Source organism: Protobothrops mucrosquamatus, unplaced genomic scaffold, assembly GCF_001527695.2.
Source record: "Protobothrops mucrosquamatus isolate PMUCROS unplaced genomic scaffold, P.Mucros_1.0 scaffold3292, whole genome shotgun sequence".
In the NCBI taxonomy this organism is placed as follows: Eukaryota; Metazoa; Chordata; class Lepidosauria; order Squamata; family Viperidae; genus Protobothrops; species Protobothrops mucrosquamatus.
This window is the reverse complement of record NW_015389282.1, coordinates 161,460-182,317: the sequence shown is the minus strand read 5'-3', so window position 1 is coordinate 182,317 and position 20,858 is coordinate 161,460. Positions and strand designations below refer to the sequence as shown.

Sequence of the window (20,858 nt, the reverse complement as noted above, 5' to 3'; positions counted from 1 at the left end):
TAGCAGGACTGGCCTAAGGAGTATTTTAATTTGGTTTTAAAATAATTTTAAAAAGAAACGGCCAATAATTAATATTTCATTTTAATTACATTTTAAATTTAGTATTTTGTATTGTTATCTGTTTTAACTGGCTGTAAGCCGCCCTGAGTCCGCTAGGAGAAGGGCGGGGTACAAATTTGATAAATAAAATAAATAAATAAATAAAATAAATAAATTGGATGTAAATGGTAGTTTACTAGTCCTGGATGAAATCTGCAATGAGGGAGGTAACTGCAAAAGCTAAAGTACAAGTAGTTTGCCCAAACATCAGAGAAAACTCAACCCTGTAGATCAACCCTTCTTTACATCTGTAGTTGTCATTCTTAGGCAGATTCACAGAGTCAGTCTCTCACCCATCCTATTCCCTTTCCACTCCCATCAGATCATCTTGATGGCTCCTTAAATGCTTTGTTATAGTTTCACCAAGTCCAGTAACCCCAGTCATATACTTCCTCTCCATCACATTGATTCAACAATCAAGTCAACTTCAAATTTCCCTGAATCACTCCCAATCCTTTCCTGGCTGACCAATGCCACTCTGAGGTTTCCTTCCTTACCAAGCAGTGGCAATAAAACATGTCTTTCCCTTTATGTTTTGGGCAGTCAAGAGCACCTCAAAGCAAACCATTGGTCTCTGGCCATCCTAATATCCCATGTTGTGAAACCAGGAGTAACTCTGCAGAATGAAAATGGCAGGTGATTGGCGACTAGGTCCTCAGATTGAAAAAAAAGTGCAAATTGATGCCCTCTTCTAGATTAATGGATTTTAGCCCTTCTCCGTTTTTCATCTTATGTCTAGGTTCATCGTAACAACATGGGGCAGTGTGGCTGTGATGTGAACCCTTTGTGTGCTTTCTGTGCTCCTCGAAGCTCATTGCCTCCAGAAATCCAGTATGAAGCCCCTTTGATGGAGCATCTCTCACAGTTGGATTTCTGCATCCACCCTGAACTTTCATTCCCAGATGGTAAGAAAGACCCCATTAGCAGATGTGAGTAATAAAAAGAGCTGAACAAAAGTCAGCTCCTCATTCCAGGCTAGCTAGGAAGCCATATGTAGGCAACAGTAAGAGCTCTACTTTTATCCTGTCCTGCATAGGATGAGGATGATCCTTTGGAAGCATTTTTTTTTTTTTTGCTTGGACCATAGAGAGAGGCAGGCAGCCACAGGGGTTGTAGTGGTTGATCAATTTTGGATAAGAGAGGATCTGGAAAGGCATTTAATTTGGCTCTCCTAGGACATTGAGTCGCTTTGGCACCAATGTCAGGCGTCCCTGACCTAGTTAGCCAATGACTGCATGACATGTGCTGCTAGAGACCTAGTAGATAGAATGTAAACAATTGGGTATCTCTTCCCTCCATCTTTCCCCTGTCCTCAGTCTGCTTCTCTCTTCCATATGTGAGATTGTTAATTAATGTTCTGCCCTTGTCTTGATGATTTGATATGTGACTGGAAATTTCCACATGATGTAATAACATCGTAACAACCTTGGTGAAAAGGATGTTAATCAGGACTTTAAAAACAGCTAAGATAGCACCATCTGGGTCTCTTGAGAGAAAGCTGCTGCTCTGAAGCATTTGGTGGGGGTGGGGGGAGGCTGTCTCTTGGCAGGTCATGATGCTGTTTTGGCACAGTCAGATGTTGACTAGCAGTACAACAGAGAGGAAAAGTAAACTGAATAATCAATTGGATGGGCTGATCAGAGAGAAAAATTGTGTTTGTTCAAAGTGCACTTCTCTCTTCTGTATCCATGCACACAGGTAGCATTTTACTGCTACAGTGCAGCCTTCTTAGGTTATCTGCATTTTCATGATTTTCATCATTTGTACTTTATATACATGTGGCTAGAGTAAAGGCAGGAGACTTGATTGACAGATTAATTTGAATTTTTCTGCTGGGTGTGTTTGAATTTTCAGCTCATCCTTAGCCTGTTATCCAGACTACTTTTTATTAATATCTGAATTCACACTCTCTCATCAACTGCTCTCTCAGTATCCAACTACCTTTCCTACCTTAAGCCCTGCCCTTAGTTTTATTAACAGTGCTTGTGTATTGCCCATTTTTTGAATATTCTGGGCAGGTAACTTATTTTCCAAACAAAGTGGGTGCAACTACTGTGCTATGACTTTCCTTGGCTTTGAAGTACTATGCTGGGACCTGCGCTCCAAATGTGGTAGGCAGTGGCAGGGTAAAAACTAAATTGGATTTTCTTTCATTTGCATTAAGCATTAAACATGATTACTGTCTAGGCATATACTATGGATTTTTTTCTTCACATTAAAAACTGTTTGCTTAATATTTTGAAACTCTCCAGAGAATGCACAGAAAGCTTTGGGTTAATGGGTTATGTGTGAATAGGATGTGGCCTTGTATCCTTCAGTTGTGTATATGCGCTAAAGAAAGGTACACATATTGCTTTTAACCAGGTGTGTGTGGGTATGTTTGTGTATACCTCATACATTTTCATGCTTTCCTTTATTGAAGGGTGCCTACACACTTACCACATATTGTCTAGTATCTTGCCTTCCAGGTTGCCTGCACCCCCCAGCCCCATTTCTCCTGGTCATGTGTGATGTTCGTGATTTTTTTCTCTCTTCACAGTTCCTCCATTTCACGCACATACAGAAAACTACCAAACAAAAAAGTGAACTGCCAATGACAAAGTAATTGGAAGTATGTTCTAGTTGCTACTGGATAGTCTAGGGCTGTGTGTGTTCATTGGGTGAAAATAAAGCAGTTGTTTTGGATAGATAATGAATCAAAGATGTATTTGAGAAGTGATCAAATTGACTTTTCATTTATGTGGAAAACCTTCCTTTAACTCAGTGTTTCTATAGAGACACCAATTCACCTTCAAAATTTTACTGTAGGACAAACATGCTGTCATTCATATTATTTAGTAATATCCTAGTTATAATTTAAGGAGCACTTGATAGTGACATTTTAAGAAACTTATTTTGGATTTTAACAAGACATTTTAATTCACTCAAGTAAAATGCAACCTAGGTCTTTTGAATTTTCTCCAGGGAAAGCTGTTTGTATTTCAGTTGTAGGGTGGCAGTAATTGCTCTTGCTATTGTTGGGACTTTACACACAAAACTCTTGTGTCCTCACTGGAGGTGAAGCATGCTCAAAGAGAGGGACTATTTTTCCTTTCTCTATTTGCTTTCTACCCTTTCAATCCCTATGACCTTAAAGCAGATTGCAAATAAAAAGAACAAAAAATATACTAATAATGCAAGATCAAAATATTATAAAATATATAACAGCATCATAATCAATGCAATAATCATCTGATGGCTTTTCTTTTGATCCCCGTCCAAAACAAAAAAAAACATGCCACCTAGCTGTGTTGTTGCTGAAAGCTGTGTTAGCTCAGAATTCCAGTTGAGTCAAAAAATCTGGAGAGTACAGGGTTAGGATAGCTGCAGTTCAGCCAATATTGGTGTTTTCATTACTGGGAGAAAGTGGAGGACTCCATAAATATGGCTTATTTTTTGCTTCTGAATGGATATATTTTTGGTCCATGGTAGGTATAAATCTCCAAATTTGTGGTTAGATAGATTTGATGAGGAACATTCATTCAGAATATGCCATCGTTATTCTGAACGATGTCTGATAATTGCCTCCTTTGGGGTTTTTTTTGTTCGTGTATGTGTGTGTTCATTTTTCTGCAGATGTACCAGTGAGCTTACACCTTCAGAGCATGTTGAAATCCCAGTTGCAGAACAAGCCCTGTGAGAAAATTAAACCTCCCAAAAAGCTCACATTGAAGCATCGACCCACTGTGCCTCCCAGCAGTCTCTCTGACTCAGCATGCAAACACCGTCACAAGCTGGTTAATACCTTTTTAGCAGCAGCCAGTAAGTGCCTTCATTGGTTTTAATCTCGAATTGGCAGAATTGGCAGAAATTACAATGTCCTGCAGAGACATTAAAGTGAACCAGGATTTCATTTTGAAATGTGATTAATGCCAATGCCCAGCCTGAAAAAGGAAATAATAAATAATAAAAGACTGCTTCTGAGAATACACTGAGTACTTGGCCCTCCCATAATAACAGTACATAGACTCTGAATTTAGGCAGGGCCTCCAGGGTTATAGACAGCCTGGAGACCCAGCACCACTTTCTGCCTTTGGAGGTATAATTTCTGGCAGTATGTCCTGTTTTAGTAGTAAAAGAGGGGAGATTAACACGTCTGTTCCTCCCAGCTTTTTTTTTTTTTATTGAAGAAATGTGGCTTTCTGGGGGAGGGAGGGGATTAAGCAAAGGAAAGGTTTTGGGAAGCTCATCCTGAATCTGCTGCCTTTTATACAGAAGCAGAAGAGCTTTGCAGCCTCCCAATGGCCACCTGATCGGTGCAGAAAGCCCTGAAAGTAGCCACCATTTCTGCAAAGAATTGTTGGGGCCCTGAAAATGGCAGCTGCTTCCAGGAGGCATGGGGAGTGGGTCCAAGCGTTGCAGGGTCCTGTTGGGGCAGGATAAAGGGGGAAGAGAGAGGCAGGGGTTGTTTTGACACAGGTCATGTAGGCAGATGCAGGCACCAATAAAGTATTTCATTGCACTGCTAAACCACAACAGACGGCTCTCCAGGGGTGTTGGCAAAACCCCACTCCACCACCACCCTGCCTCTGGTTAAATCAGCCCACATTAGGTGTTCCTTGTGAGGAGGGGCGGGGCAGCCTCCTCGCGAGCAGCCTCGCAGACCTCCTCTGACCTTCCTTCTGCTCCACTCTCTGTGCCCTGCAGGGGAGGCAGCTGTTCCTCGTCAGAGTGGATCTGCTGTCTCTCATCACCACTGCCTGTCTGCAGCCAATCCTCCCCTGCGTTTGTGAAGGCAGGCAGCTCCCTGTCCAGTTGACCACCTCCCCCAATGCCGGAGGGGCCTGAGACAGCATTGTCCTCAGACCCTGGACTCTCCAGACATTCCAGGGGAGATGTGCCATCCCCATTGGATGGTCCAAATTACAACTCCTCCTCTGAACCGGGATCCAACAGGGCCATGACAGGGGTGCTGCAACATCCCTGTGGTTGGTCATAAGAGTGAATGACCGCAGTGGCACTTCAGCTGTCATAACTTTGAAATAGGGTTGCATATACTTTTGGGGTGTCAGTCATAACTTTGAATTGTCATTACATGGCCTGTTGTTTCTCAAGGACTACATGTAATGCAGCCCCACAAGATCGTAAACTTTTAACATTATATGATTTTATATTATAAAACTATATTATATATTTTATATGTGGCCCAAGACAATTCCTCTTCACTCATTATGGCCCCAGGCAAACCAAAAAGTTGGACACCCGTGTCCTAGACTGTTTGACCAGGAAAAACTTTTCAAGGAATCTAGAAGTTGTGTTGGAGCATGAAGGAGTGGAATATTTATTGTTGCCTAGTGATATGGGAAAACCATGTTGAGTATATCTAGAGTGCAATCACTCTTCTGAATGTTTCATGATCGTTGTTCCAGAGCTGAAAACAAGTAAACATTGGCTGTGTGTCCCTAAATGAGCACGAGAAAAAATATGTCTGTGCGCACACATATGCCTATTCCTATTTTTTGAGTGGATGATCTGCTTTGAGGGTCAGGAACATTGTATATAATTGATAAACTGTAAAGGTAGGTTTATTACTTAAAATAAAGCAAGACACAGATCCTGCTGCTCCTGGTTTTTGAGATTGTTCTGTAGTGGTCAAGTAGCACCATCTATAATTGCATGTTGGGTCTCTTTAGAGAATATATCTGACACAGTGTTCCAAACATGTGGGCCACAATGGAAGCCAGCCTGTTAGAAGCCATGGCAGGGCTGGGTGCAGCTCAAAGGTTCAGGCCTTGCAAACAAGATGGATGGATGAATGAATTGATTTTTACAGCAACTGCTGAATTAATGGGGTTGTCACTGGAGGGCAGTTGCTGCCAGTGGCTCTTTGTGTTGTTCTGGCAGTCATGCTTGTATGGCTTCTAGGATCTTGTCTAGGTTGGGTCCTGAAAGGCAGGAAAGAGAGGTGAAAGCAGGGTGTTTTCATGGCTCTCTTTCTGTTCCACTCCTCAGCTTGCTCACATCACAAAATCGAGCCAGACAAGGCACACAGGCAGCCCTTAAACGATGTGAGGGCTGCCCCCAAGGTCGAGAGAGCGCCAGAGCGCTCACTTATCCTGACGGCAGTTCATGAAAGAAAGCGATTGCAGGACAGCTCCAAGAGAAGTGAAGGTAGGCTGGCCCTAGCCAGGTCTGTCTGGGCAGAGCTTGGGTTCTGCATTCTGTTCCCCCTCTCCCTTTGGAGATGGTTGCTTTCTGCTTCTGGGAAATTAAAGGGGTAGTGGTGTCACCTGCCATAGTCTCTCTTGTGTGCTTTAACAACTTCCTTCCTCTAGAGAAGCAGTCCAGCCTGAGGAAGTTTCCCTCACTTAAGTGTGCTCTAGTTCTTCTATGTTGATTACTTGATGTCTGTCTGGTGTAATGCTTCTGGGTATAATACAGGCATTGTTTTCACTCACTGTTCTCTTTCCTTGCACAGTGTTGAAGCATCATCCAGAGATTGGAGGCCCAAGTTATTTGTCAAGCTCTATGGCCTCCACAGCTCATAGTCCACTCATGCGACAGCTCTCTGCTTCCTCTGAAAATTCCATCCCTCCTGTCACCACATACTCCCTGGGAAGCTCCATTGCAGCTGTAAGTACCTGGGTGGGGGTAGGGGGGTTACCTGGCAGTTGCAGCTAAGTTCAAGTTTGATTTCTTCAGTGCCTTCAAGATGCAGTGCGCTGCATGACCTTGCCATTCTATGTCTCAAGGTGCTTGACAGCTAATCTTGACTTAGAAGAAAAATTAGGGCAAGGAGGAATGAGTATATGTATTACTTCTGTTGCTGATTTTTTTTCAGTTATAGGATATGGGATGCAAGGGTTAGGGTTAAATGGAATTAGGTAAAATGGAAAAGGAGCAATTGGCTTTAGATACAGTGTCCCAGATTGCAACATAGGAGGAAAAGGTTAAAAAATTCAAGCTTCAGAAGTTGGGGAACAATATATTCCGGGTTTGGAAACAAGGAAGTCATGAATCCTAGTGAAGGATGCTAGCAGAAGAGGTGGGGGTGAGAGGTGGCAGTTAAGAAATGAAATGTATCTTCAGTTCCATGTATGGAAGGAGGCCTTTATGGCTTGCACCTTGGATAGGACCATTTTGGGCAGGATTGCACTCCAGCTGAACTAAAACTTCTTGGTTGTTTTGTGTTTTGACCCAGACAAATTGGAAGGGATCTTACAAAGGAAGTGGGGTAAAGTTGGTGTACTTCTCCCCTCCACATAGCCTGCTCTCTCTTCCGTCTCTCAGTCTTCCCATGGCTTCATCTGCCTTAGCTGTATACCACCACTCTTTCAAGCTTAGCCTACCTATCTGTCCACCCAGCCCTCCCCAACCTACCTATGCCCTCTTTCTCCTTACCTTTCCTTGGCTGCACACCACTGTTCCCCCTATGCATAACCAACAGCCTTTCTATCCCTCCCCAGTCTCCTCCTGTGTACTTTTAGCTGCTGCCTCTTGTTACCATCTCTGATTTTCCCCCTTTCCCCACTGCAGAACATCTCTGCCTGGAATGTGCATGTTTTGGACTCAGAAAAAAACCTGCATATTCTAATCCAGGCACGACTTCCCAGAACTTCCTGTCCTGTATATGGAATAGTCTGTAAATAGGATGATTGGAGTATTAGATTGGAACAGGGCCATAACCATATGCACTGTGTGCTGAGACTAGAAGAAGTTCAAGATAGCATTCTAGTGCTTACCTGGAGTCTTCCTTGATTGGACACAGTGTTTATCAGAACCAGCTGAAGTATCATTTTAGCTAGTGCAGGATAGTGGCTAGGGTGTTGGACTAACACCACGGATTGAAATCCACATTAAGCTGTGAAACTGCAACTGCCACATTAACTTCCTATATAGGGCGGTTATTACAAGGATAAATTAGAGAAAGAGATATGGAGTATCTTTCCTTGAACTCATGTAGAAAACACTAGATGTTCTTCTAAGAAGTAATCATACTTTCTTGGCCAAATTTGAGTTGAATAGGGAAATGATATTTCATAAGGGGAGCTGGAATGGCAGTGGTCATCTGAGAATCTATTCTGGCCTTCAGGGTCCATGCTCCCCAAGTCTCTGGGCGTGAGTCCCTATTTCTGAAGCTGGGTGTCAACACTCCTACCGGGACCTTGAGTAAAGAAGGACACAAAGACAACTCGACTCAGGCAGCAGCGGTTTTCTTTAAGGCAAATGTTGGCATCAGCAGAGACCTACAGCATCAAGGCTCTTTGCTATACAAAGTTCGCGCTGGGAGCAGCCTCCTCCTAGCACTGTTTAAATACACTTGTGTTAATGCTACCCCACCCTCCACCCAATTAGCTAGCAACCGCACCCCTGCCCAACAAACCACAACCCCACCCATCTATCATCCCACAACCCCACCCTCCTATCACCCAACCAGCACCCGGCCGTAATTAAATGTAGCAGCTGATCCAGCTTAACCCCCTCCCTCGGGTTTGTCCGCATGAATGTTGGTTCTTCTGGGACGGCCCGCCCCGACATCGCACTCTCCGGTTCACCGCCCGTCAGCTGTTCGGCGGCTCAAACTCCTTCTGCGCGGGCGTGGCTTCCCATGCCTTCCGGTAACCGCCCGTCAGCTGTTTGCCGGCCCGAACGCCCTGCTGGAGTATCGCGGCTCGCGCTCCCTCATCGAGACGGTGAGCTGCCTTGGACCCGGTGCTGGCTTTCCTCTTCCTCCACCGTGCTGTCCTTCACCTTCCCCCCCTCTTGTATGTCGAGCCCGGGAGGGCTTGACACTGGGTTCACAGGATCAGTTGGGATTGTTGCTACTGTACCAGCCTCCCTGCTGTGTAGCAACCTCCCTGCCTGAGCTGTTGGAGGCCATGTCAGGGTTGGCAATGGAGTTCCTCAGGATTACGGTCCTGGGGGACTTCAATCTGCCATCCTTGGGTTTGGCCTTGGAAGCGGCCCAGGAGTTCATGGCTACTATGGTGACCATGGGCCTATCCATATCATCCAAGGCACGACTTGGGACAGTGGTCACATGCCAGATATGATTTTCTTGTTGGAGCAATGGCAACGTGATCTGGTGGGGGATCTGTCATTATCTTCCCTGTCATGGTCAGATAATGCCCTGGTGTCCTTGAGATTCTTTTATGCCACCCCCCTCTGCAGGGACACCGTATCCATTCAAGTGGTCTGCCCTCAGCAACTGATGGAACTGTATTGGTTCCAGAGGGTACTGGGGAATATCCCAGGGTCTTTCCTGCACAGTCCTACCAAAGCTCTGATTACATCCTGGAACCACAGAGCAGCCAAGACTTTGGACAGGAACACGTGTGTGGCTTCTCTTGACCCATCACTCCCAACATGGAGGAGCTGTGGGCTCTGAAAAGAGCCAAGAGACACCTAGAGCGCTGCTGGAGGAAAATGAAGGATGAATCTGACCAGACACAAGTTAGAGTTGCTATTAAGGCCTGTCTTGTGATGGTAAGAGTGATGAAACAGCTTTATTTCTCTGTGTTCTGTCCCCCGTCCGACCCACACCCCCCAACCAGTCAGCCGAGGCCTGAAAAACTACTCGGCACAGACAAAGACAAATGAATTTCTTGGCAGCAACTGCGTAGCTGCCTGCCAAGCCTTTACTGATAAGACACAGCAAACAGAGATAACTTGCCAGAGTGCTTGCAACCGAATATCCAGCAAAAATTGTCCGTCACGAAAATTCACATGCCACACCCCTTGCTTATATAGCCAGTGGGGTGTGGCCCAGTGACTCAGCTGAACTATCTGGCATGACGTGTCCGCTGCTGCGCACGCTTGTCCTTCCGACGCTGGCGTGGATCCAGCCAAGACGTATCCTCGTCGGAGTCCGATACACCTGGCTCCTGGNGGCCAATCCCAGAAACACCGGGCTCCTGGCCAATCCCAGAAACACCGGGCTCCTGGCCAAACTCCTCGCTGTCGGAAGGCACCGAAGGCTGCACCAGAGGGGAAGGGCCTGGAGAGGGAGGCCTAGCCATCTCCTCTCCTTCATGTTCAGAGCCTTCCTCCTCTGATGAGAGGGACCCACCGGACGGAGCCACAACACTCTGCTCTTATTGCTCCTACAGAGTGTCACCTGGCAGCCCTGTTCACAATCACCTGGTCCCCCCGGGACAGGAGGGCTTGGGTGATCATCTTCAGGGCTGTGCAGAGGAATTTGTGGAATACCTGATAGACAGAGTCTCTTGGATCCATTCCCAGTAGGAATCCATGCATGGTGCAAGTCCATTAGTGATGCCTGGGGAAAGGTCTTACCTGGTTATCTGGGAACACTTCAATCCTGTTGGACCTGATGAAGTGGATAGGTCCTGGATGCTATCAGCACAACCACCTGTCAGTTAGATCCCTGTCCCTCCTGGCTGGTGAAAGCCTCCAGAACAATGTCCTCCAGGTGGGTTCAGTCAGGGATAAATTCTTCACTTGCAGGAGGGGACATTTCTGGGACCTTTCAAGGACACCCTGGTCTGCCCCTTCCTCAAAAAAACCATCGCTTGATCCCAGTTGTCTGGACAATTTTTGTCCAGTCTCTCACCTCCCCTTTTTTTAGGGAAGATGGTAGAAAAAATGGTTGTATGGCAGCTTCAGAAGGACCTGAATGAAACTGATTATCTGGACCCTTTCCAGTCATGTTTCAGGCCCAGTTATGGGACAGAAACAGCATTGGTTGCACTTGTTCATGATCTCTGGAGAGAGCGAGATAAGGATAATGCATCCATCCTTGCTCTCTTTGACCTCTCGGTGGCCTTCACTACCATTGACCATGGTATACTTTTGGGCCACCTGTGGGGTTTGGGGCTGGGCGGTGCCGTTTTGCTCTGGTTTAGCTCCTTTCTTCAAGGGCAATCCCAATCAGTGTTGATAGGGAGTGAGAGGTCCAGCCCGCAGCCACTCCTTTGTGGCATGCCCCAGAACTCGGTACTCTCTCCACTCCTTTTTAACATCTACATGAAGCCGCTGGGTGACACCATCCGCCACAATGGGATGAGGTACCATCAGTACACTGATGATACTCAACTTTACATCTACATCATGGTGATCCAAGTGATGCTGTCGCTGCACTCTTGCATTGCCTGGAGGCCATGGGAAGACAACAGGCTTTGGCTAAACCCTGGTAAGACCAAATGGCTTTGGGTGCATGGAACTTTGGGATCCAGGACTTTAAACATCTTTAGTTCTGGGTGGGGTTGCACTACCTCAGACAGACTCCTGGACTTGCAACTTCTGCTTGAAGAGAAGGTGGCAGTCATGGCTAGGAGAGCCTTTGCGCAACTTCATGTTGTGCGCCAGTGGTGTCCTCTCCTGGACCAGGAATCCCTGCACTGTCACTCAAGCCCTGGTCATCTCATGCTTGGACTATTGTAACATGCTCTATATGTGGTTACCCTTGAAGAGTATTCAGGAGCTACAGCTGGTGCAGAATGCAGCCACACAGACAGTTCTTGGGACCCCTAGACCAAGGCTTTTCAACCTCTTCACCGATTGTACCACTTTTAGGATATGGCAATATTCGAGTACCACCTAGCAAGGTGTCAAAAACTTGATGACCAAAAAAAAAACCTGCTCAAAGTTGCAATTGCACTGACATGACTAATGACCATTTTTCACACTTATGACCATTGCAGCATGCCCAGGGTCATGTGATTTATATTTGGATGCTTGGCAACTGATTTATATTTATGATGGTCACAGGGTCTCAGGGTCATGTGATCCCCTTTTGCAATCTTTTGACAAGCAAAGTCAATGGCAGGGCTGCTGGTGGCCGAGTGCTAAGGCGGGACTTTCTCATGCCCACCTCCTTCTGAAGGAAGATTTTGAAACCCCCCCCCCCCATATTTTCCCTCTTCCATATATTCATCAAACAAGGAAAAGCCTCCAGAGACAGAAAAGACAAGCTGCTAAGTGAACTAACTTAAAAAGGCACATTCCCCTTTAAGAATTAGCTACTGGCTAGAAAGGAAAGTTAAGGAGCAGAGCTAGCACTTAAGGAAGAAAAAAAATGTAGTAAGTATTGGCTGCCGGGTAAGGCAGCCTCCCCAAATGGCTCCATTCATAAGTAAAGGAATGTTACAGGCAAAATCCATTCAGGAAAAAAATACTTCAAAATCCCTTGTAGCAAAACTTACAGCTAACAATAGCAGAGCAATAGAAGCTAACAGGAGACATCAGCCATCAGCCAAATAGAAATTGCCAAACACTCCTTAAGAACACAAAGCCCTCATTGCACAAATCCCAGAACTTCAAAGTCACAAAAGCACATAAGAATCCTTCCACTCTCCATCTCCCTCCCTCCTCCGTGCCTCACCTCCAGCCATTGCTACCTTTTTTCATTCCTCTTGGAGGGCAACCCCTCCCCCACTGCATTTCTTGCCTGTTTGCTGCTGCCAGCACAGGTGGCTGCCACAGCAGTTGTAGATCGGCTCATGGCCAGTAAGTCCTTGCCTGTGCTGGCTCTTTCCCTCCCCCACTACACTTGGCTAGGCAGGGCTGCATACCACCTGCCACTCGTTAATGTACCACAAGTGGTACTGTACCACCGGTTGAAAAGCCCTGCCCTAGACTGCCCCATGTTACACTGCTGTTCTGCGAATTGTACTGGTTGCCAGTTTGCTTTTGGGTAGAATTTAAGGTGTTGGTTCTTACCTTTAAAGCCCTTCATGGCATGGGTCCAGGTTATCTGAGAAACCATCTCACCCCAGTGGGATTGGCCTGCCCCACCCACGCTGGAAGAAGGGACATGCTACAGACCCCGTTAGTCAAGGAATTCTGTCTGGTGGGGTGCAGGAGAAGAGCCTTTTCTTTCATGGCTCCCGTTGTCTGGAACATTGTGCCCCCCCCAGGTGAGATCCGCCCCCACCCTTTTGGCCTTCCAAAAGGGCCTGAAGATCTGGCTCTGCCTAATGGCCTGGGGCCCCAATGGGGGCATGTCATTCTGGATGTGGTTAATGGACTAAGACCCCACCTCCTCCCCATGTTCATCTTGCTCCCTTCCCATCTTGTCAATTTTAAATCAATTTTAGTGTTAATATTTATTGTTTTAATGTTTTATCTTGTTTTTATGATTGTAAGCTGCCTAGAGTTGCCTCTAGGCAAGATGGGCAGCATGTAAGTTTAATAAATAAACTGTTTGAATTTGCAATTGCTAATTCATTTTATTAATCCTGGAAAATGCTGATCAGTATAAAGAATTGACATGGTCATAATGGCACATAATCAGTTAACCAGTTCCATTCATGAGGAAGGCTCCTACAATTGGAAGTAACAGGAAGATAAGTTAATCTAGTTGAATATTTTTTCTTTTGGGCATATGAGAGCAGAAAGAAAGAAGAAAGCTTTAAGTACTCAATAAAAACTTGTATGTATCTGGCACATTCAAAATATATTGGAATGCTGTGGTTGGAAGATGTTTGAAGTTGTGGACCAGGTTGGGTTCTCCAAATTATTTTGGTCTGCATCTCCCATCAATCATACTGTACCAGTAGCTATGTTTGTTAGTTAGGGTGGAATTTCAGTTATTTATTTTTGTATATTTTTGCACATAGAACAATCAATTGTTTTGTAACAATAATTGTTTTGTAAAGAAATCTTACTAAAAATTGTTAAAACAACTATCAAGCTAACACAATTAGAAAAGGACTGAATTAAGGAGGTGGTTTTGATCCCTTTCCTGAAAGCGGAAAGAGTGGGAACTGGGTGTGGTTCCTGAGGGAGCATACTCCATAGTTTGGGAACAAAGCCATCTCTCATGTATCTAGCAGACAGACCTCAGAAAGTGAAGGTATCTCTAAAAGAACCTCTTTTACTGACCTTATGATTTAAGCAAGCGGTCCATTTGATAGTGAGGTCCTAAGACATTTAGGGCTTTAAAGATTAAAACCGATACCTTAAATTGGGCATGGTAAACTTCCTGACAGTTAGAACAATTAACCAATGGAACAACCTGCCTCCAGAAGCGGTGAATGCTCCAACACTGGAAGTTTTTAAGAAGAGACTGGACAGCCATTTGTCCAAAATGGTAAAGGGTTTCCTGCCTGAGCAGGGGGTTGGACTCGATGACCTCCAAGGTCCCTTCCAACTTTATTATTATTATTATTATTATTATTATTATTATTATTATTATTATTATTATTATTATTATTATTATTATTATTATTATTATTATTATTATTATTATTATAGTGACAGTGCAGTCAGTTCTCCAAAACAGGCATAATATGCTTTTGATATTGTGTATCAGTTAGCAATCTAGCTGTTGCAGTTTGTACCAGTTATAGCCTCCAGACACTCCTCAAGAGTAAAACTACATAGAAGACATTGTAGTATAACCATGAAGTAGATAATTGTTGCTAGATTTAGCCAGCTCAGAGACAGTCTCTTGTGCATTAGATGTGATTTCATGTCCATACTCCTTACCACTCATGCCACCTGAAAATCCAGAGATAGTTGAAGGTGTCAAGGAGCTCTTCCAAATGGTGATCCTACTCTTTTACTAAGAATGCAATCCCATCCAGAATGATGAATAGTATAGGGACAAGATGTTCAACATTACTGGCCACCTCTGCTACAGACCCAACACTTCTAGAAGAAACAATTTAGAAAAAGCTGGTCTAGAGCAGGGGTGTCAAACTGCCAAACCGCGGGCTGGATGCGTCACCAGGAAACCGCGCCCACCCCATTGCCGGCAATGTAGAAAAAGCTCCGATACGTCACATGACATCACGTGATGTCACGAGTTTGACATGTCTGGTCTAGGGTATAAATATCTAAATATGTGTATGAATAACTTCAATGTCACTAATTGAGACAGAGGCAAATGGAATCTCACACACTTTTAACTTTGGTCTCCATATCAGTACCTTTGTATGAGTCAAAAAATTTGCACCTCTGCCCTGAGTAGCTCCTATTAGTTCATACTTCGTTGGACCTCTCAGGTACCTACATAATAGTAGGTCCATTGGTGCAGGCCAAGGGACTTTTGCGTGGCCACTCAGTGCCAAGATTTGTGTGTGCATAACAATCCTGTTTTCCTACATTAACAGTTGAAGTGAGGCTATTAAAATTCTATGTAGCAGTGCTCCTAATTGCTTGTCTTGTGATTAAAGTGCACTTTTAACAGCAGTAGATGCATGTGCTTGGTTTTTATCCTCTTTATTCATTGGGGGGGGAGGGCACTGAGACAATAGTAAATCATACAGTCTTTGTAAATGTTTATTGGTAGTATTTTATGGTATATTTTCATGTCTGATTTGCTCTACTTTAAGGTTTCCCAAGTTGGATACTATTTTAAAAGTTTGAAATATAATAAGGTTGGTTTCAAATTTTCCCATAATAGGCTATTTTTTTCATAAATGCCTGTTAGTAACCCTTTCTTCTAAGCTTGTTGATACTAAAAAAAAGACCTAAGTATATTCTGCGCCAAGCATTTAGAGCAGTAATAAAGATATCTTGAGTATGAAATTTAGGTGAACGGTACAATAAAAATGAAGTAAATGTATAAATTTCTATATCAACAGAGCAGAGTCTGAGAATCTCCTTAAGACAGTGTTTCCCAATGGTGGCAACTTGAAGATAGACTGATCATTTCTTTGTCAGTGGGCAAACGTACAAAATCAGCAGGGGATCAAATATTTTTTCCCCTCACTGTACCTATGTAAAGCTGTATATATAAGGCATTGTCCATTCAGATTCTCTAGAATGGCCTAGAGATGCTTAATTTACTCCTTTTCCTCAAGCTGCATGCTTCTTCAGATACCCAAGGATTTTTCTTCCAATCATCCTAAATGGAAAAACCAACTTCATCTAATCAGTATTCAGAAATTATCCTAGGATTGTTACCTTCTTTGCATAAACAAGTAATTCAGTGTATGTTGACTTTATATTCTAGCCCTTGGTTGTTTCATGGCTGTGACTTTTGCAGCCCAGAAGAGTAGCTTTGCTTTAGTTTTTACAAGGTTGCTTAACTTGGAATTTACATCAGAAGTTCTAAATTTTCCATTAGTATTTGATTCCTCAGAATATTTAAACAAATTAGAACTTATATAAATCCCCTCCAATTGTATTTGCAAACCCATATTTACATGCCTGTACTTAAGATCTTGGCTGAGAATGAACTATCCAAAGACATTGGCCTAAATTTTCTGCAGGACATGAATGTAATCAATATACAAAAAAATAGGTACCCTCATTCTCTCTTCTCTTCACTATCTTTACTATTCCTCCAACAGGAGGGGTGAGAAGATGACAAGAAGTCCCATGATGTCAAAGGTTGAGCTCTTGCAGCAGCCACTTTCCTGTTAAATCACTAGATTAAAAGACAAGAACATTTGTCCTTTCTTTCTTGGTGCTATAAGTTAGTTTTGAAATTTTTCCCTCTTCATATCACTGTCTGATTTTCACTGTTGTTTTCTGCATTGTTTTGCAGCAGCAGCCAAGGAGGAGAAGAGGGGAAAGCTCTTTTGACATTAACAACATTGTCATACCAATGTCTGTTGCTGCAACGACCAGGGTAGAAAAACTTCAATACAAAGAAATTCTTACACCAAGGTATATCCACAGGTTTAGTTAGCACCTTAAACTTCCATGATCTATCTTCCTGTTCATCTAAACCAATTGAATGGTGTAATGTCTCATTGTTCAAATCTTTCCTCTGTAGACTGCTTGAAAATTACTGGGGAACTACTTGATTAACCTTTTTTGCTCCACAACACTAACAACACAAGCATTAGAATCTTGGTTTTTTTTTCATTGCACCGACCATCTGAATGAAGCTTGTAGACCACCAGTGGTTTGCAGACTACAGAGAACCTCTGATAAATAGGGACACGTGTGGAAGAACCTCTGGGCCCCATGATGTTGCTGATCTATATTTTTCAGCTGCTAGCATGCTCAGTAATAAAGGATGCCAGTTAAGCAACTAAATAATACCTACAAGACCACCAATGCTCCCTCAGTGGTCTAGAAACAAAGCAACTCTCTTAAGATCAGGTTAAGCATTCTGCTAAATAAGTTACAGAATAGGTCTCCAGTCAAATTTGGCGGGGTCAAGGACTTCCCAGGAAAATGAAATGGAGCTAGTATGTTCCTTACACTGCTGGCCTTACAAAATTTTGTTTTTCCGTTATGGAGGCCACACTTCCATTGGGAGTGAAATTTCATAAAGTCTCGCAGCTTGATAGAAAATGGAATGAGACTTAGGCACCGACCCTTGGCCGCACCCACTTCTCTCCCGGCCCCCCGCCACAGCTGACCCACAGTGGACTTTCATCCTCTGCTGGCCTTCCACCGGCACTCCTCTCCCACCAATGACACCTCCCCTGGCCCTCCACCCCCAGCCCTTCATACTGGCCAATTCCCCGAGACATGTTTTTACCCAGGCGATTTGCTACATGGGACAAGTAGTCGTGCCTCCTGGCAGCCAATTGGATGGCAGGCAGCTGCAGGCAGCAGCGATGCAGAGAGCTGAGGGGGTGGCGGGTGGCTGGGGGACACGGTGGGTGGCTGGGCGGCAGGCGATATCGGCTGCGGAAGCTGTGGAGAAAGCTGGGATGGGGGTGCACTTTTAATTTTTCTTTGCCTCTCCTCCTCCAAGCCATCCCAAATTCTCAGTTTTCTCAATTGAAGGATGGCTGTGATGCAGGGACCAGGGTTTTAGGCTCTCGCACATTGATCGCTGCAGCAGGACAGGAAAAAGATCTTCCCACTTGGGATAAAAGGTTGGGGGCGGGAAGGAGGGGAGGATCATAAAACGCCTTGACTGTTATTTCAAGATGTCTTTGAGAGCAGAATCTTAGACTCTCTTCTTCTTCCTTCTCTTTTCCTTCCTTCCTTCCTCTGTTTCTCTCCCCCCTCGCTCCCTCCCTCCTCTCTCTTTTCCTTCCTTCCTTCCCTCTCACCCTCCCTCCCTCCCTTTTCCTGTTTTCCAAGGAAGGAAGGGAGAAAGAGAGAGGAAGGAAAGAAAAGGAAGTTAGAAGGAAGGAAAAGAGAGGAAGAAAGAAAGGAAGAGCGGCAGGGAGGGAGAGACACAGGAAGGAAAAGAAAGAAGGAAGAAAGAAGGGAGTCTAAGATTCTGTTCTCCAAGACAGGGCTTTTCAACCGGTGGTACGCGTACCACCTGTGGTACTTTGCCACGTGGCAGGTGGTACGCGACTGCTAGCCAAGTGTAGCAGGGGAGGGGAATGAGCCCAAGCGAGCCAAGCCTGAGGGAGAGGCAGCTGCAGCTGCATGACTGTCTGGGCTCAGCAGAAGCCGCAGGAGCCAGCAGGGCTCCAGCTGATTGGCGCTTCCGGAAGCAGCTCGGACTGGAGGTGAACTGAAGAAAAAGGGGAGGAGAGGAGAGGCTATAAAAGGAGGTGGTTTGGGTGGGGGAAAGGGAAAAAAGACAACAGGAAAGGTTTAATCCCTTTAAACAAATGAAATTAGTTTTACCCCCTTTAATTGAGTCTGTCTATGGCTTTTAGAAAGTTTTCTTTGAAAGTAAAGAGGCTTAATTTAAAGCTAAAACTTTTTGCAATTGCCAGAACCTTTCAGTCTAGGATTGCAACATTGTGACACATGACACTCCTGAGGCAGCTTAAAGAGAAAAGAAAGGAGGCTTATTTTGTGATCCTTTCTTGCTTTGCACTTGATTCCTGTGTCTTTAAGGGTACAGGGAAGGGATTTAGGGGGGTGCATTCTTACTACACTCTGGAAGAGCTCAGAAGGGAGAGAAGAAGGGATGACCAGCTAGCTCAGGAGTCTACAAACTTAGCAACTTTAAGACCTGTGGACTTCAACTCCCAGAATTCCTCAACCAGCCGTGAGGGCTGAGGAATTCTGGGAGTTGAAGTCCACAAGTCTTAAAAGTGCCAAGTTTGAAGACCCCTGAACTAGCTGGTAGTGGCGCATATTAATAAACATGGATAAATTCATCATACATTTGTCAGTGCAAAGGGAAAGTGATTCAGCAAAGGAATAGCCACTGAGGAAATTAAAACTGGTACTTTTTTTTTCTTTTTTCTACAGTTTGTAATATTTTATTAGATTATAGAATAAAATACAAAAATACAAAAGCAAATAGTAGGACACAGTGGGGAGGAAAAAGGGGAAAAAGTGAGGGGGAGAAGAGAAAAAAAACAGACTTCCTCTGTTGCAGTAGAAGGAAGCATTAACATTGAACCTCAACTTTTTACTTTTCCATAACATTATAAACTAGCCATTTCTATAACAACAAGTGAATCTAATTAGTAAAACCCAAAATCCTCCCCCCCCCCTTTTTTTAGTCATCAAGTTTTTGACACCTTGCTAAGCACTGGTGGTACTCAAATATTGTCATGTCCTAAAAGTGGTACAATCTGTGAAAAGGTTGAAAAGACCTGCTCCAAGACATCTTGAAATAACAGTCAAGGTGTTTCATGATCCTTCCCGCCCCCAACTTTTTATTCCAAGTGGGAAGAACTTTTTCCTGTCCTGCCGCAGCAATCAATGTGCCAGAGCCTAAAACCCTGGTCCCTGCATCACAGCCATCCTTCAAATGAGGAAACTGAGAATTTGGGGCAGGTTGGACAAGGAGAGAAACACCATCAAGATGCAAAGAAAAATTAAAAGTACACACACACACGGCTTTCTCTGGTGCTTTTGCAATCACCAACTGCCTGCTCCCCCCCCCAGCGCCTCCACATCACTGCCACCCACAGCCACCACCCGCCGCGCAATTGGCTGCTGGGAGGTGTGGCTACTTGCAGAGGCGTAGCGTGGGGGGTGCAGGGGGGGCCGGCCGCACCGGGCGCAACATCTGGGGGGGCGCGCTCGCACTCGCAGCTCTCTGCCCCTGCCTGGCTCACTCACTCTCTCTGCAGTGCTGGCTGTGCGAATCCGATCCGAGCCGCCGGGTCGCCGACGCCGCCCACTGTGGAGGGGGGCGCAAATTACTTGCCCCGGGTGCTGACAACCCACGCTACACCACTGGCTACTTGTCCTGTGCAGCAAATCACCCGGGTAAAAACGTGCCTCAGGGAATTGGCTGGGATGAAGAGCCGGGAAGGGGGGGGGAATTGGCAGGAGAGGAGCACTGGCAGAAGGCCAGCCGAGGATGAAAGGCTGCTGTGGGTTGGCTATGGCAGGGAGCCAGGAGAGAAGTGGGCATGGCCAAGGGTCAGCTCCTAATAGTCCTAGACCCGATAGAAAATATTTTCTTTATTGTAGGCTTTAGAGTAGGTGTGTCTAACCTGTGGCTCACAGGCTGCATGTGGCCCTGGTCAGGTAGTAATGTGGCCCCACAAGATCATAAACTTTTAACATTAACATTATTATATATTTTATATGCCTCTTCACTCAGTGCAGCCTAGGCAAGCCAAAAGGTTGGATAGCCATGTTTTAGCAGATTATAGTTGGGAATGAGGAAGGCTGGGTCTTACCTGTGACCTTGATGGAATTTCCTTATTACAGGTACAGTGAATATAGAAAGCCTACACACACCTGTTACAATGCCAGGCTTTTGAGATGCTTAAAAAAAATCAGACCAAGATAAATACTTCAGATTTTTTTCCACTTTTAATATATCTATCTAGACCCATACCAGTCGGGCTTCAGGCCGGGACACAGCACGGAAACGGCATTGGTCGCGTTGGTTAATGATCTCTGGAGGGCCCGGGACAGAGGTTATTCCTCTGTCCTTGTTCTTTTGGACCTCTCAGCGGCTTTTGATACTGTAGACCACGGTATCATGCTGCGGCGTCTTGGTGAGTTAGGAGTGGGAGGCACCGTTA

General features: G+C 44.8%; 1 protein-coding gene across 1 annotated transcript in view; it reads left to right on the top strand.

Annotated features, from left to right (window-relative positions):
* LOC107297407 (KAT8 regulatory NSL complex subunit 1-like) overlaps positions 1 to 20,858 on the top strand; it is a gene marked incomplete at its 5' end in the record, with an annotated part of 64,354 nt that overhangs the window by 13,409 nt on the left and 30,087 nt on the right. Inside the window, 5 exons of the mRNA XM_015826775.1 lie at positions 839 to 1,004; positions 3,715 to 3,900; positions 6,091 to 6,249; positions 6,557 to 6,711; positions 16,538 to 16,659. Coding sequence (XP_015682261.1) covers positions 839 to 1,004; positions 3,715 to 3,900; positions 6,091 to 6,249; positions 6,557 to 6,711; positions 16,538 to 16,659 — 788 coding nt within the window. The remainder of the gene's footprint in view (positions 1 to 838; positions 1,005 to 3,714; positions 3,901 to 6,090; positions 6,250 to 6,556; positions 6,712 to 16,537; positions 16,660 to 20,858) is intronic.